The 13,943-nt window shown below is 49.5% G+C and overlaps 1 protein-coding gene across 1 annotated transcript; it reads left to right on the top strand.

Moving 5' to 3' along the window:
* Positions 1 to 9,164: 9,164 nt before the first annotated feature.
* LOC149366976 (endothelin-converting enzyme 2-like) lies at positions 9,165 to 12,184 on the top strand. Its single transcript, XM_089566221.1, has one exon. It carries the CDS (start codon positions 9,582 to 9,584, stop codon positions 11,649 to 11,651), a length of 2,070 nt encoding a protein of 689 aa, XP_089422347.1. The 5' UTR covers positions 9,165 to 9,581; the 3' UTR covers positions 11,652 to 12,184.
* Positions 12,185 to 13,943: the final 1,759 nt, after the last annotated feature.

Below are 13,943 nucleotides of genomic sequence, written 5' to 3'. Positions count from 1 at the left end.
GAGCAAGGCGCAGAGCCGAATGGGCGATGGAGGAGGAACATTTATTTCCGCCAAATATGGCGCGGCAGCCACCTCCGGGTCCGCACGCAGGCGTCCGGGGAGAGAGAGAGAGAGAAACAACTTTATTGCCATAGATTGGCGGGATTTAGGGCAGGTGGGCTTGGTGTGGCCCCCAGGTGGGGGCGACTTCCTGGGCCCACGAAATGAGTGCCAGTTGGATGCTCTTGTCTGGCCTTTTGAAGAGTTCGTTCCGTCCGTCTTCGGAGGGAGCTGGCAGTAAGGTTCGAGGGGGCGGATTTCCCGCGCAACCCCAGAGGATGTGAGCCTGGGTGGCGATTTCTCCCTGGTAACAATTTTGGCAGACGGGGTCGTATTCCCCGTCTGTGATGAGTGAAAGTCTAGAATGGCTAAGGATAGAGTGTGTCTGCAACCTGCGGAGCAAGGTGGCTTGCGCTCGATTCAAGTTGGGGTGTGGAGGCGGGAACTGGCGTCTCATCTCTCTGTAGAGGTTGGTAATTTCGGCAAAGGTCTGGGGAGCCTCGGCAAGAGCGTCTGGGTCCGTGGGGCCGGCCGCCCGGTTGGTTAGTCCTCGGGCTAGTCGGTCGACCCCTTCGTTTCCAGAGTTTTCCGCGTGGGCGGGTACCCAGACCAGGTTGATCTTATGGTCGGGAGTGCAGCCGCGAAGGATGCGTGCAGCGGGGTGGCAGATAAAACCTGCCGAGTAATTTTGTATTGCTCTTTTGGAGTCGCTGAGGACTGTGCGCGTACGTGGGTCAGCGATGGCCAGCGCGATGGCGGTTTCTTCTGGCGCTGTCGGAGAGTGAGCTACTACTGTGGCGGCGGTGACGAGAGTAGACTGTGGCGTGGCTGCACAAGCCACGTATGTGTTTGCACTTTGCCGTGCAGCATCTACGTATATTGCGTGTTCGTCGGCAAGGTATGTGGCATCTAGTGCTTGGGCTTTCAGCTGACGGCGCGTATCATGGCGGCCAGGTAGCATGTTTTTGGGGATTGGTTTTATAACTAGGCGGCTATAGACCCCTATCGGAATGGGCGTCGTGTGGTGGACGTCGCCTATGGGGTTGATGTTGAGACGGTCAAGTATGAGCCGCCCGTGTTTAGTGCGGGAGAGGCGGTGGATTTGGGCGGTCTTGTGTGCCTCTATGAGTTCTGTGAGCGTGTTGTAGATGCCGAGTTGGAGGAGGTGCTGTGTGCTGGCGTACTGAGGTAGCCCCAGTGCCGCTTTGTACGCTGAACGTATAATGCTGTTCACAGCTTCCTCGTCCTTCCGGCGGAGGTGATAGTAGGGGTAGGAGTAGACTATCCTGCTAATGAGGAAAGCTTGCGTGAGCCGACAGAGGTCATCCTCCTTCATACCTCTGCGGCGGGTGCTGATGCGGCGCAGCGTTGCAAGACGCTGTCGCGTTCCACTCTCAGAGGCGAAGCTTAACATCTTAACCACACATCAGTGACACAAGCAGCAACACTGCGCTTAAGGCTTTCGCCTCACCGCACTTTAGGTCAACAAAGTGCCCCCTTGAATTTTTTCATGGCGCTCTTGAGGTGTCTGCCAAGAGTGTTTGGATCTTTCCTTTTCTCTCATGAAGCATTTTCTTTTTTGAAGCGGTAGCTTCACTACGCTAGGTAAAACCACGGTCACCGTGTCTGGAGATTTCACCTTCATTTGCCCTTCAGATAAAGTAACGGAAAGGTGCATAACTGGCCCCCTGGGACAGTAGACACCTCAGTCGCGCTTTGAGCTACGGAACCGTCTACTGAGCCGGAGTACCAGGGTTTAACCCTGCTGCGGCGGCCGCGTTTCGATGGAGGCGAAACGCGAAAAGGCGCCCACGCGCTGTGCGGTCAGTGCCCGTTAAAGATCCCCAGGTGGTCGAAATTATCCTGGAGACCTCGATTACGGCACCTCTTTCTCTCATTCTTCTTTCACACCCACCTTCCTCCCTTCCTTCATGGCGCGGTTCAGGTATCCGCCATCTAAGACAGCTGATATTGCTCCGTTTCCTACCCGCAAAAACCAAAACCATGAACAACGGCAGCTTCGAAAGCAAAGGAGAGGTGCATAACTGGCCTCCTGGGACAGTGGATGCCTTTTTGAGGTACGTGGGTTCGTGAGAGAGAGATGTGGGCTGTATGCTAACATTGTGACAGGCGCTCGACAATGCGCAGCGTTCATTGGGTGAGCAAACTCTAGCGACCAACTATAACTGCCACCTGCCAGAATGGCACGGTGGGCGTGCTGGTAAATTGGCAAATTGGTTTTTGAGGAAAGGAAATGGCGCAGTACCTCTCACATATCTCGGCAGGGGCGCTGCCTATCCAGTGTCCAGAGCGCACTCCACGTTTCCCCAAAGCAGGTAAAGCCGTGACTACGGACAACTTGAGACCCATCTCATTGACCTCGTGTGTGGGAAAACTCATGGAGACGATGGTTCGGGATCGCCTCTCTCCATACATGGAGGGTAAGGGCCTCTTTGCAGACACTATGTTCGGGTTCCGCCCACACATGTCTGCACAGGATGTCCTACTCCAACTACACAGGGACATAATACGACCCACAGCCATGCAACAAAACGACAAGGCCATTCTCGCCCTCGATCTTTTTAACCAAACCAAACTTTATTTTATTTTACAAATGTGCATACAGTCTTTAGGATGAGCCACAGGCCAAAAGCTAAAGAAAATAGCTTGAAAATGCCTGTGGCTCATCTAAGAGCCATTACAAAATAATAAAATAAACACATGCATACAACGGTGGCAGATCGCATACGAGCACACTGTAGAAAGAATTTATAATATTTACGATTGAACTGATGGGTACACAGAGATGTAGTTTGAAACTAGAAAAAAGCAATTAAAACTGAACAAATGCATTTGAAAGTTATACACTGCTGGGTTGATTACAAAGAGGAAAAGGACACCGATACATACACAAACTACAATATATGAAAAGAAGTTATGGAATATTATTTACAAAGTACACTTTTAAATCATGAGGTCGGAGGTTATACATGCTCAGCTGGTTAGATTCGTAGCTGTTTAGAACATTAGGTATAAGGAAGTTAAGTGCTTGTTTACCATAGTTAGTTCTAGCTCGTGGAAGTGTCCATTTTGCAGTTGATCGGGTTTGAACATACTTTTCTATGGGCTTTAACAATGCGATATTAAGCAAAAAATTACATATTGATGGTGAAGAAAATTTGAGATAGTATAATAGGCGGTACTCAAGAAAAACATTGACACGAATTACTTCATACTTAGTAAACAATTCAGCCGTATGGGCAGTAAAACTGGCACCTGCGATAATCCTGATAGCTTTCTTTTGGAGAATTAGAATTTTCTGTAGATTTGTTTTGGATGTGGTAGCCCAAACTATGTGGCAATAGTTAATGTGTGATTGGAATAGGGCATGATAAATCATTCGTTTTATACAGGGAGGAAATTCAGTGCGGTACCGAGCAAGAAAACCAACGGAAGGAGCTAATTTCTTGCGAAGATGTGTTGCGTGTGCGGTCCAGCTCATACAGGCGTCAAAAATTACACCGAGTGATTTGAAGGTGTCCACGATTTCTATTTTATGATTCCCAAGTTGAAGATCATCGTTTAAGTTAATTTTGACGTTTTTAGGCCTGAAGAAAACAGCTTTAGATTTATTGGTATTAATAGACAACCCATTTTGAACGGACCACGCATGCAAAGTTTTAAGAACAGCATTACCGCGATTTAATAACTGATCTGTTGAGGAGCCCGTTAAGAAAATACTGGTGTCATCTGCGTACAGAATGAATTTAACGTTACTGTCAATGTTTACGAGATCATTTATGTATACGTTAAAGAGAAAAGGACCTAAAAGGCCGCCCTGAAGCACTCCACAGTTTATAGCCTGAAGAGTGGATCCATGTCCATCACAGAAAACAGCCTGTTTTCGATCAGTGAGGTATGACCGTAGAAGATGGAGACACATTCCTCGAACACCATACATTTCTAGTTTAGCAAGCAAAATAGTGTGGTTAAGAAAGTCAAAAGCCTTACTGAAATCAACAAAGATACCGAGAGTTAGACATTTATGTTCAAAATTTTGCAAGATAAATTCTTTTTGTGAGAGGAGAGCAGATTCGGTAGAGCGTCCTTTTCGAAACCCGAACTGTGAATCTGTTAGCAAGCTGTGTTTAGTAAAAAAGCTATCCATTCTTTTTAGAATAATCTTCTCATATACCTTCGAAAAAACCGGAAGTACGGAAATCGGGCGGTAGTTGGTTAATACGGCTTTATTACCTCCTTTAAAGATAACTGTTACTTTGGCATTTTTCATTTCATTAGGGAAAATAGAGCATGAAAGGGACTGATTAAAAATGAAAGCTAGATACGGGGCTATTAGGTCTGCAACAAACTTCAGCGGTTTTATTTGCAGCCCATCATAATCCACACAGCGTGTTGATTTCAGATTCATTAATACTGAGAACACTTCTTCCGAATCCGTTTGATAAAAGACTAGTGATTCATTAGGCATATTGCTAATTGTACTAGTGGCAGGTTTTACATCTCCGGTTGGCTTAAAGGCAGTAAAAAAACAGTTAAATTTCTCTGCAAGGGAGGCCCCGGATAAAAGCTCATTTTCGACAAATAGTTCACCTAGTGTTTTGTTATGTTTTTTGTGGACAAAAGCTTCATTCAAAACTTTCCATAGCTGTCGGGGATTGTGCTTGTTATTACTAACTAAACGCTGCTGGTAAGCTTGCTTAGCGCTCGTTAGCTCACTTGTTAGATTATTACGATATTTTTTGAATGAAACTAAATCAGCAGGATCCTTAGTGAGCATAAAACGCTTGAAAAGCTTACTTTTGCGGTTCATCATTTTCATGTGAAGGGGGGTTACCCATGGTTTTCGGATCTTAGATTTTTTAGTTTTTGTCTTCCATGGAAAGCAGCGTGTGTAGTGTACTTTTAATTTATTAAGAAAGTGCTTATAGCAATCGTCCGGCTGAGAGTAATTGAAAATCGAGCTCCAGTCTTCAGAAAGTATTGACAGCCTAAAACGGTTAAGGGATTCTTCATTAATGCACTGGTAAGTAAAGACGTTATGTTCACAATTGACAGCAGGTGTTTGGGCAACAACAGAAGCAAATACAGCGCAGTGATCACTAATATCCGAAACTATAGTTCCAGCACAATTGACATACGAAGCGATGTCAACAATCAAAAGATCAAGTGTACTCGAAGAAGTAGCTGTAAATCTGGTAGGTGTGGTTATTAAATTCAAAAATCCATTGGACCAGACAGCTTCTAAAAAGGCACTGCTGTTACGACTATTATCTTCAATGTTAAGATTAAAGTCGCCACCAATAAGCGTAGATTTTTCCCGAGAGCAAAAGTCAAGAAAGGCATCAAAAAACTCAATAAAGGTATCAGTGCAACCTGACGGGGGCCTATATACCACTGAGACAATACTGTCAGCAATTTTGACTGTAAGTATCTCAAAATCATCCTTCATAACAGAAAACTCGGGTAGCAGGTCTGCTTTAAGACCGCTTTTGACGTAAATGGCTACACCGCCACCACGCGTGCTTCGGTTCAAATAGAAAAGAGAATAATCAGGAAGGTTTATAAAATCAATTTCATGCACCGCCCACGTTTCTGTGAACAACAGCACATCAAAACTATGTTGAAGGTGTGCTAAGAGATAGGGCAAGTGGTCGGCCTTGTTTCTTATCGAGCGAATATTTAGGTGTAAAGCTGAAAAGCTGTTTTCTGTTGCTAAGCTGCTCTTAACTTCGTGCGGTAGGAGAAGCTCGTGGTACTGCATAATGTGTAAAAAGCTTAAGAAAGCTGAGCGAGGTCCGCTTCAGATCGGACAACGACGACTGAATCACCTTGCTTCTTTCTGATAAGGATCCTGCCGTTTGCGTGCCAAACAAACGCATAACCATGCTCCTCAGCCCAGTTCTTTGTGACAAAGAGAAGATTACGAGCGTGCTTTGTCAGGTTTTCCAGGATGTACTGGTCACTATTCTCGTCACTCAAGGCACGTTTCTTGGCAAACCATTTATCCCTTAATTCCTGACGGGCAAAACGAACGATGACACCAGGTATTTTGTCGCGTTTCGACGGCAGCCTGTGGATTGCTGTGACGTCGTGCGTGACGAGGGGTTCCAGACTCAGTGTTGCACCAATTTCATTTACTTTGTCGAGAAGAATTTCGTTATCCGTTTGAGAAATGCCATGAAACTCCAGGTTCAACCTTCGGCTTCGCCATTCAAGGTCATTCAGTTCAGCTTTTAGTTCTGCTACTTCATTTGAATCACATTTGTTTTCCAAGGTGCTTACCCTATCTTTCAACTGCTTCGTTTCTTTTTCTTGAGCATCAAGACGTGTAGCAAAGTTGTCGAACTCCGCTGAGAGCAACTCAATAGAATTCTCAATCGAATCAACTTTGCCTGGTAGGCAAAGGAGAGAGTTCAGTTTGCCATTTATGTCTAGAAGTACTGCATGTATGTCTGTTTCCAGCGAGACAGGAGACTCAGCACAGTTTTCTTTTGACCCACCTGGCTTGCATGAGCTGCACTTCCAATTTTTCTTGAGTGACTCTCTTTTGTTTTTGGTTTTAAGTGCTCCCTCAGCAACCCCGGAGCACTCCCCCACATGGAATAAGAATGCGCATTCAGTGCAAGCCAAGCGAGCAGAATCCCCAAGAAACACACCCCTGCAAGCACAGCAACGCGACATTGCAAGATACGTCAAACAGCAGCCACTGAACGCAAAACACTTCACATTGGCAGCAGCGGCGGAAAGTTGATACGAAAGAGGTGAATTTGAAAACTAACCTGCAAAAGTTCAAGAACGAAGAATCAAACAGCGTCCCTCAGACGAGCCGCCGCCGCTGCCAAATGAAGTGTTCCGCCCACGCCGGGAATCAAGCAGATCTTGTCACAAGGAGTCGCCGCTGTTAAACATGTTAAACATGGCACCATACTCTCTAATTTGAACACCACTAACTGCGGGGCCAAGGCCTTCGCCTATGTCAGAGACTTCCTCTCTGCGCGTCAGACACTCCTCCGGATCGAGGACGAGGAATACGGCCCGTACTCTATGGGTACACGAGGTACACCACAGGGGGCGGTGTTATCACCGCTCCTTTTCAACATCGCCATGATGCACCTGCCCGGCCGACTGGCTCAGGTGGAGGGCATAAAACACGCACTCTACGCAGACGATATAACAATCTGGACCACCGAGGGGAGCCTTGGGGAGATGGAGGACCGCCTTCAGCAGGCCGCCTCCATAGTCGATGCATATGCTGCCGACTGTGGTCTCCAATGTGCTCCCGCCAAATCAGAGCTTCTACACGTCAGGACAAACCACAAGGACAACACGTCTCTACACATATCTCTGTCGGGCGGTCCCATCAGAGAAGTGGCAGAGCTCCGGATCCTGGGTCTGTTCATCAATAACAAACTTAAGCCGGACTCTACTATAGCAAAACTCAAGAGCATAGGTGAATAGGTAGGGCGCATGATCCACCGTGTTTCCAACAAGCGGGGTGGTCTGCGGGGCAGGGACGCGCTACGGCTCGCCCATGCCTTCGTGACCAGCCGGATCCTCTACGCCGTGCCGTACCTACGCACCACCAAACAACAAGACGAGCGCATTGACGCCATCATCAGGAAGGCAACAAAGCGAGCATTGGACCTCCCAGTGGCTACCTCCAACGCCAAACTGAAGGCGTTGGGAGTGGTAAACTCCTATCAGGAGTTGCGGGAGGCCCACCTCGTGAACCAATATACGCGGCTATCGCAGACGGTTCCTGGGCGCCGCCTGCTAAACCGCTTACACATCCTACACACATGCATGCCAGAGAGGACGGAGAACATCCCGGTGCTGTGGCGCCACATGCTCTTAGTCGCTCCGCTCCCTCGTAACATGGACATGGCTTCACATGAAGGCAGACGACAAGCGCGGGTTCGCACGCTTGAGAGGCAGTATGGATATAAAGAGGGCGTCTACTACGTGGACATCACAGGGCCGTCGCCCACGGGATTCTTCACGGCTGCCGTAGTCCACCGGGGAATGAATGTCGATGGCCTATCTTTTCGGGCCCCAAATTCAACACGAGCGGAGGAAGTCGCAATAGCTCTCGCTGCCGCCGATCCAAAATCGAGAACAGTTATCACAGACTCTCGCCGGGCCTGTGAACATTATCTTGCAGGCGAAATATCCCCTCTTGCCTCCCAAATTCTAAGACGCGCTCCCGCCGATCCAACTCGCACAAAAGTGATCTGGGCTCCTGGCCACCAGGGTCTACGAGGCAATGAGGCCGCTGATGCGGCCGCCCGAGCGCTCACACACCGGGCTCCTCATCCTAGCTCTCCTGGCTCAGAAGCTCATAAACCGCTTCTGCGGTTCCGCGAAATCCTAATTCATTATTGCGACAGCCACCGTCTCTACCCAGTACCTGCCAAGGGGCTGAGTAAGGCGGAGGAGCGAACTCTGCGGCGCCTGCAGACAGGAACTCTTCTCTGTCCTGCCATAGCAAAACACTTCGATCAGAACACAGATGGGCGCTGCCCGCACTGTGGAGAGATCTGTGATATCTTTCACATGGTGTGGGCATGTACTCAGAATCCTCACCTTCCCCCTTCCCCCACCCTCACCCGAGAGGCATGGGAGACTGCCCTCCTCAACTGCTCCACACTGGAGTCTCAAAGGGCTCTAGTAAAGCGGGCGCGAGACGGGGCCTCGTCGTGCGGTGTCCCGGACTAAAGATACCGACCATGTAGCAGGGTTTTTTAACCCTCAAACTCTCTTTGCAAATTAAAGTTTTTCACCACCACCACTCCACGTTACATACGCTAAGCTGCGCATAGTTTCCAAGGGTGGAAGAGCGGGCTAGTTGGTAGTCATCTTGGGGGAAAAAAACAGCGCACTCCTATGACAAGGACGAAGAAAGACAAGACGATGCAGCGCTGCATCGTCTTTTCTTTCTTCGTCCTTGTCTTAGGAGTGCGCTATGTTTTTCCCAAAGACTGCTATAGTTGCTTGCTACGCCATAGCTTTCGCTCTCCAACCAGGTTCGAGTAGTTAAACCACACCAATTTTTATTTCAAAGCGTGTTGAATCTCCCAGGCAATGGTCATCGTCAAAAGTTTAGATTTGTACCTCTTATTCGTTCGTTTTCCCTCTCTGCCCAGAAAGCCTCGCCACCCAAGTCACCGGGGCAAGCGGCCTCGCCACGATCCCGCTCTCCGGCACCGGACGCCAGCAAGTCTCCTTCGCGCGTGGCCTCAGCCGCCGTCTCGCAGCCCGGTCCCGCTTCCCCGTACACGTCAGCCGCCCAAAGTCCAAGTTGGGGCCACGCCTCACCCGCGGTTCGCGCCGATTCGGGTCGCGCATCCCCGGCCGGCAGCGTCAATTCCTCTCCGCCGTTAGCTGCAGGATTAACTTTCGCTCGCACGGCACCAGACTCCGGTCCAGGATCACTATATGGGTCACTGGTAAGTGGACCCGGAGCAGCATCACCGGCAACCCCCGCTGCCGCTTCCAGCTACGGAACCCCACTGTACAGTGTAATGACCGCGGCAACCTCAACCTCATTCTACAGACCGAGTCACCGAAGAACACCGACACGCAGCATATCTGCGGCAAAGGTCATACTTTACGACCCGCGGCTTCTGGTGATAGCTGTCCTGTTTGCCTCAACGTGCATCGTCGTGCTGATCGCCGTCGCACTTGTCTCCGGCAAGACACCGCAGGTAGAATCCGAGGTCTGCACGACGGGCGCCTGCCTCGCCCTGAACACCCTTTTCGTCGAAGGTGCCGACTTCAGCGTCAACCCTTGCGACAACTTTTACGACTTCGTCTGCAGTGGCTGGGGTAGACGCGCGGAGAGTGCTTCCGTGTACGACAAACATCTCAGCCTGTTTCTCGACGCAGTCGTGGAAGGATACCATCCGCTGACACACCTGAAGCTGAAAACGACAGCCGTCAAGATGGCGAGCCTCCTGAAGAGCTGCCTGGACACTGTGGAGGGCCGCATGAACGAAGTCGACAAGTTCCGGGTCACACTCGCTGGAATAGGTGCGACATGGCCTGCCATTCCGGAGGCTCCGGACGTTTTTGCAATGGCCGCCAAAGTATTCGAGACGTTCCGCCTGTCGCCGCTGGTAAGAATTCGAAAAGCTCTGTATTCGGGCGAGGAGCAAGGGGGTCTCTCGCTCAGCATCGAGCCAGGCGATGCGCTGTCAGCGTGGATCCGAAGGCGGGAATATTTGCAGCACGGAGTCGCCTACAGGAGGTACTACGAGTCCGCTGTAGAACTGTACAACACCGGCTCCGGCTCAGTCGTGCCGTTTGACATTTTTTTCCAAGTTGAGCGCGATGTCACCCTGAATCTCGTACACAGCGGTCGAGAAAACCACACGGTTTCCAGCTTCAGCACTGTGCACGCCATCGGGGAACACGTGGACAGAAAGTATGTGCAGCGCTTGCAGGAACTGTTGACGTCAGTCCTGGGTCTTCCAGCAGCAGCGATGGTGAGGGTTCGCGGCCTCGACTATTTCAAACGCTTCATTAAAGCTATCGAGGAGATTGGAGAGCAGAAGCTGCAGCTATACATGGGCTGGATCACTTTGCAAGCCATGTGGAGGGTCTTGGGTAAGCAGTTCTCCAAACTCTGGTACGATTCTACCGCCAGGGGTTTCGGCCTGCAACGTCCCTATCGTGCCGATTGCCTTGAATTTGTCGAGTCAGTGATGGGCTGGGCGGCGTACGAGCCCTTCCAGAGAGAGAACGCCGGGTCGCCGGTCCAGGCCGCTGTTCGTGTCCTCACGCGCAGCGTCTCTGAAGAGTTTCTGCGCGAGCACAGTCTGGGGCGTTGGTCACTCCTGCTGCGACGTCCGGCCGTGACCGACTCAGACTTTAGCGACACCCTCTACCACAACGTTCGTGTCACAGAGGTGCAGCTCAACGAGGTATTCGCCAACGTCAGCAGCATGGTTAACTCCTTCTTCGACAACTGGATCGCCGTTGCACTTGCCATGCTCAGCGTTACCGAAGAACAGTTGAAAGATGTCCGATCCGAATACATGGCTGTGCTACGCGAGGCTGGAAACTACACGCTGCTAGACCGAGACCACGAGCTTATCCGCGTGCCGCCCTTATTTTCAATGTTGCCGCTCTTCCACGCTGACAGCATCGACGCCGCCAACTACGGCTCCTTCGGGGTTCTGCTGGGGGCTGCCGCGACGCACCTCTTCACAGACAGGATCCGACGTGAGGGCAACCCTGTGCTGACGGCGGAACTGGACCGCAGGCTGGGCTGCTTTGTCCAGGGCTCGAGCTTTCGCCACCACCGCGATGTCGTCCACCGCTCGGTGGCGGTGGATCTCGTGCTGAAGGCCTGGAAAACCAGCGCCGGTTCTACGACTCCGCAGCGGCTCAGGAACTATACTGCGGCCCAGGCATTCTTTGTGGCCATGTGTTACCTGCTGTGTGTCCCTAAGAAGGCGCCCAATGAACCCGTGGCCCGAGCCAACTGCAACGAAGCTGTCAAGAACAGCGACGCATTCCCAGAAGCGTTTGGTTGTGCTCGAAGTGCGCCCATGCACAGCACGTCTGATTGCGAACTGTTCGCCAAGTGAGACCTAACGCGTGACCATTGCTCGGTAATTCTTGCACTGTTTGTGTCACTCTTCTTCATTTTTTTCCCGAGATGTAATCTACCTGATATGCGATCAGTTTATCGATGTTCAATTAACTGTTGTTTGCGCATCTTTTGCACTTAGTGCACATTACAACTCACTCATTTCCTGTGACTCTGATGCAGACATGCTACTGTAGGGACGTTTTATAGTACTTATTGTGCGTACAATATTTACAAAATGGGATGTCACTAAGGTGTCACTCAACCGAAAGAACTAAATATTTACGCCCTCCCTAATATTTCACACGGACGTTCCTGGAGTCGTTATTTTTTCAGCAAACAAACATCTTCTTGTGACACTTGTATAGCCTTAAGTATGAGTGAATCATATTCCGATAAGGTTTACTGCGTCGTACAGAGCATGTTGTTACGTTCTTTTGGTGATAACACCCTCTGTTGCGCGGAACGTATTGCTGATTTCTTGTTTATCGTAACGCGTATGCAAAACGCTGGTATCGCGGGCTATATAAGCGCTACGGCAGAGCGCTGCGCCGCTCTTTCCTGCCCGGCTGCCGAGATGGAATAAAGGCATTCCTGACAACCTTCGGTGTCGCTGCTTGTTCGTCGTTCGTCGAATCGCCCCGAAATGTAACAACGTGTAATTCTGCTCTTGATTTCGAAAACTGTGCTATTCTAGTGTACTCGAAACATTTATCTACAGGTACTGACCATGAAGTTCACTGAAGCCGTGAAAAGCCAGTGTTTGCAGGTGTTTGGTACAGCCTTGGAGTACCGTTGCAAAAGACTGTGCTTTGATTGTAAAACATTTTATTCGCCGGGAAGAGCTTGGCAAGAGGTCGCGTTAAGTGGTCGAGAGTACATAGCCCTCGACGACTTTGTCAGCCCACTCCACCGCCAAAACTTGCGTTCTGGGGTCAGAGCTAGCCAGCACGGTCTCCCATCGCTCGAGAGAAGGAGCTGTAACTAGATCACCCGGAGGTGGCTCTATTTTGCAGTCCCACAGGATGTGATCGTAGGTAGCACGGTGGCCACAGTGTTTGCAGTTTGGGTTGTAAAGATCTGGATAAATGTGCGCGAGGAGTGATGGGGTGCGTATCGATCTCGTCTGTAGACGACGCCACGTAACCTCTTGTTCTTTAGTAAGTCTTTTGTCTGGAGGGGGGAAAATTCTTGTGCATGGTTTGTGTGCGTCTTGAAATACCCGCCTTTTTTTTTTTATCATATGCATGGAGGAAAGAGTGAAAGCTTCCTAGAAGGAATGTCTTCTGTCCTCCATGTTCATTTGTATTAACCATAGAGTTAATACAACCGTATTAACGCTATGATGTTGGTTGTATTAACTCTGATGTTCTTACTCCTCTAGTGTGTATAGTGACATCTAGATGGCAGCTCCTATGCTCCCTTTAAACTTTAGTCTCGTTGGTTATGCATCTAGCACAGTACAGCTGACTTTCCTCCTTGCCTCAACTTCTTAACCAGCCCAGCCCACACGTCGCTTGGTCAGGGCTGTGGCATGTTGCAAGTTGCGCGTCCGCGCCGAGGGTGGCGCCCCGGTCGAAACGATTGCAGCGATCCTGGTATCGGCGGTAAACGGGGCTGCAGTTAAGCCTAATAAAAGTGAAATTTTTCGACCACTATCAATAATAATAACATGCTTATGAACTAAATTATAACCAGCCATAGGTATTAAAAATAAGACATCAAAGAAATTAGTTGCGAAGATGACGACGCGGGTAACGCGGCAGCAGACGACAAGCAGACGACGCACGGTCAGCCGCGCAAGCGAAAACGGCGACGTCGGCGACATTCGCACTGCAGCAGCGTCATTGGCGTCATGTCGAGTCACACAGTGAGCTTTTCTTGGAGTCTTTATACTAAGAACTAGCACTGCAGCATATTATGTTGTCCCTAGCCCAACGCACTGTGATTTCTTCTACACGAGTCAAAGGTTGAAAATTTTCTCTGCCTTTCTCTGCGTGTGTTTATTCATAGCCACAGACTGATGCGTTTCAATACAGGTCAGATGTTTTACTTCTCTGCTATTTACCTAAATCTCTTACAAAGTCGCGTACAAACGTATATTCAGTCATGTAGCATTTTATTATGTATACTGTACCTTGATACCTTTTTTTATCCCCTATATATTCTCTGTGCGCTCATGTCTGCTAGGTTTACATAATGGCGTTTTTTTTTATTTTGATTTTTAGGATGCCTGTTACTGATACTGCAATGTCACTCATACTTAAAATCACTTTTTGGACATCGATTG

Source organism: Amblyomma mixtum, chromosome 1 (genome assembly GCF_055824585.1).
Source record: "Amblyomma mixtum isolate Tamu chromosome 1, ASM5582458v1, whole genome shotgun sequence".
Lineage (NCBI taxonomy): Eukaryota > Metazoa > Arthropoda > Arachnida > Ixodida > Ixodidae > Amblyomma > Amblyomma mixtum.
This window is presented reverse-complemented; position numbering and strand designations above follow the sequence as displayed.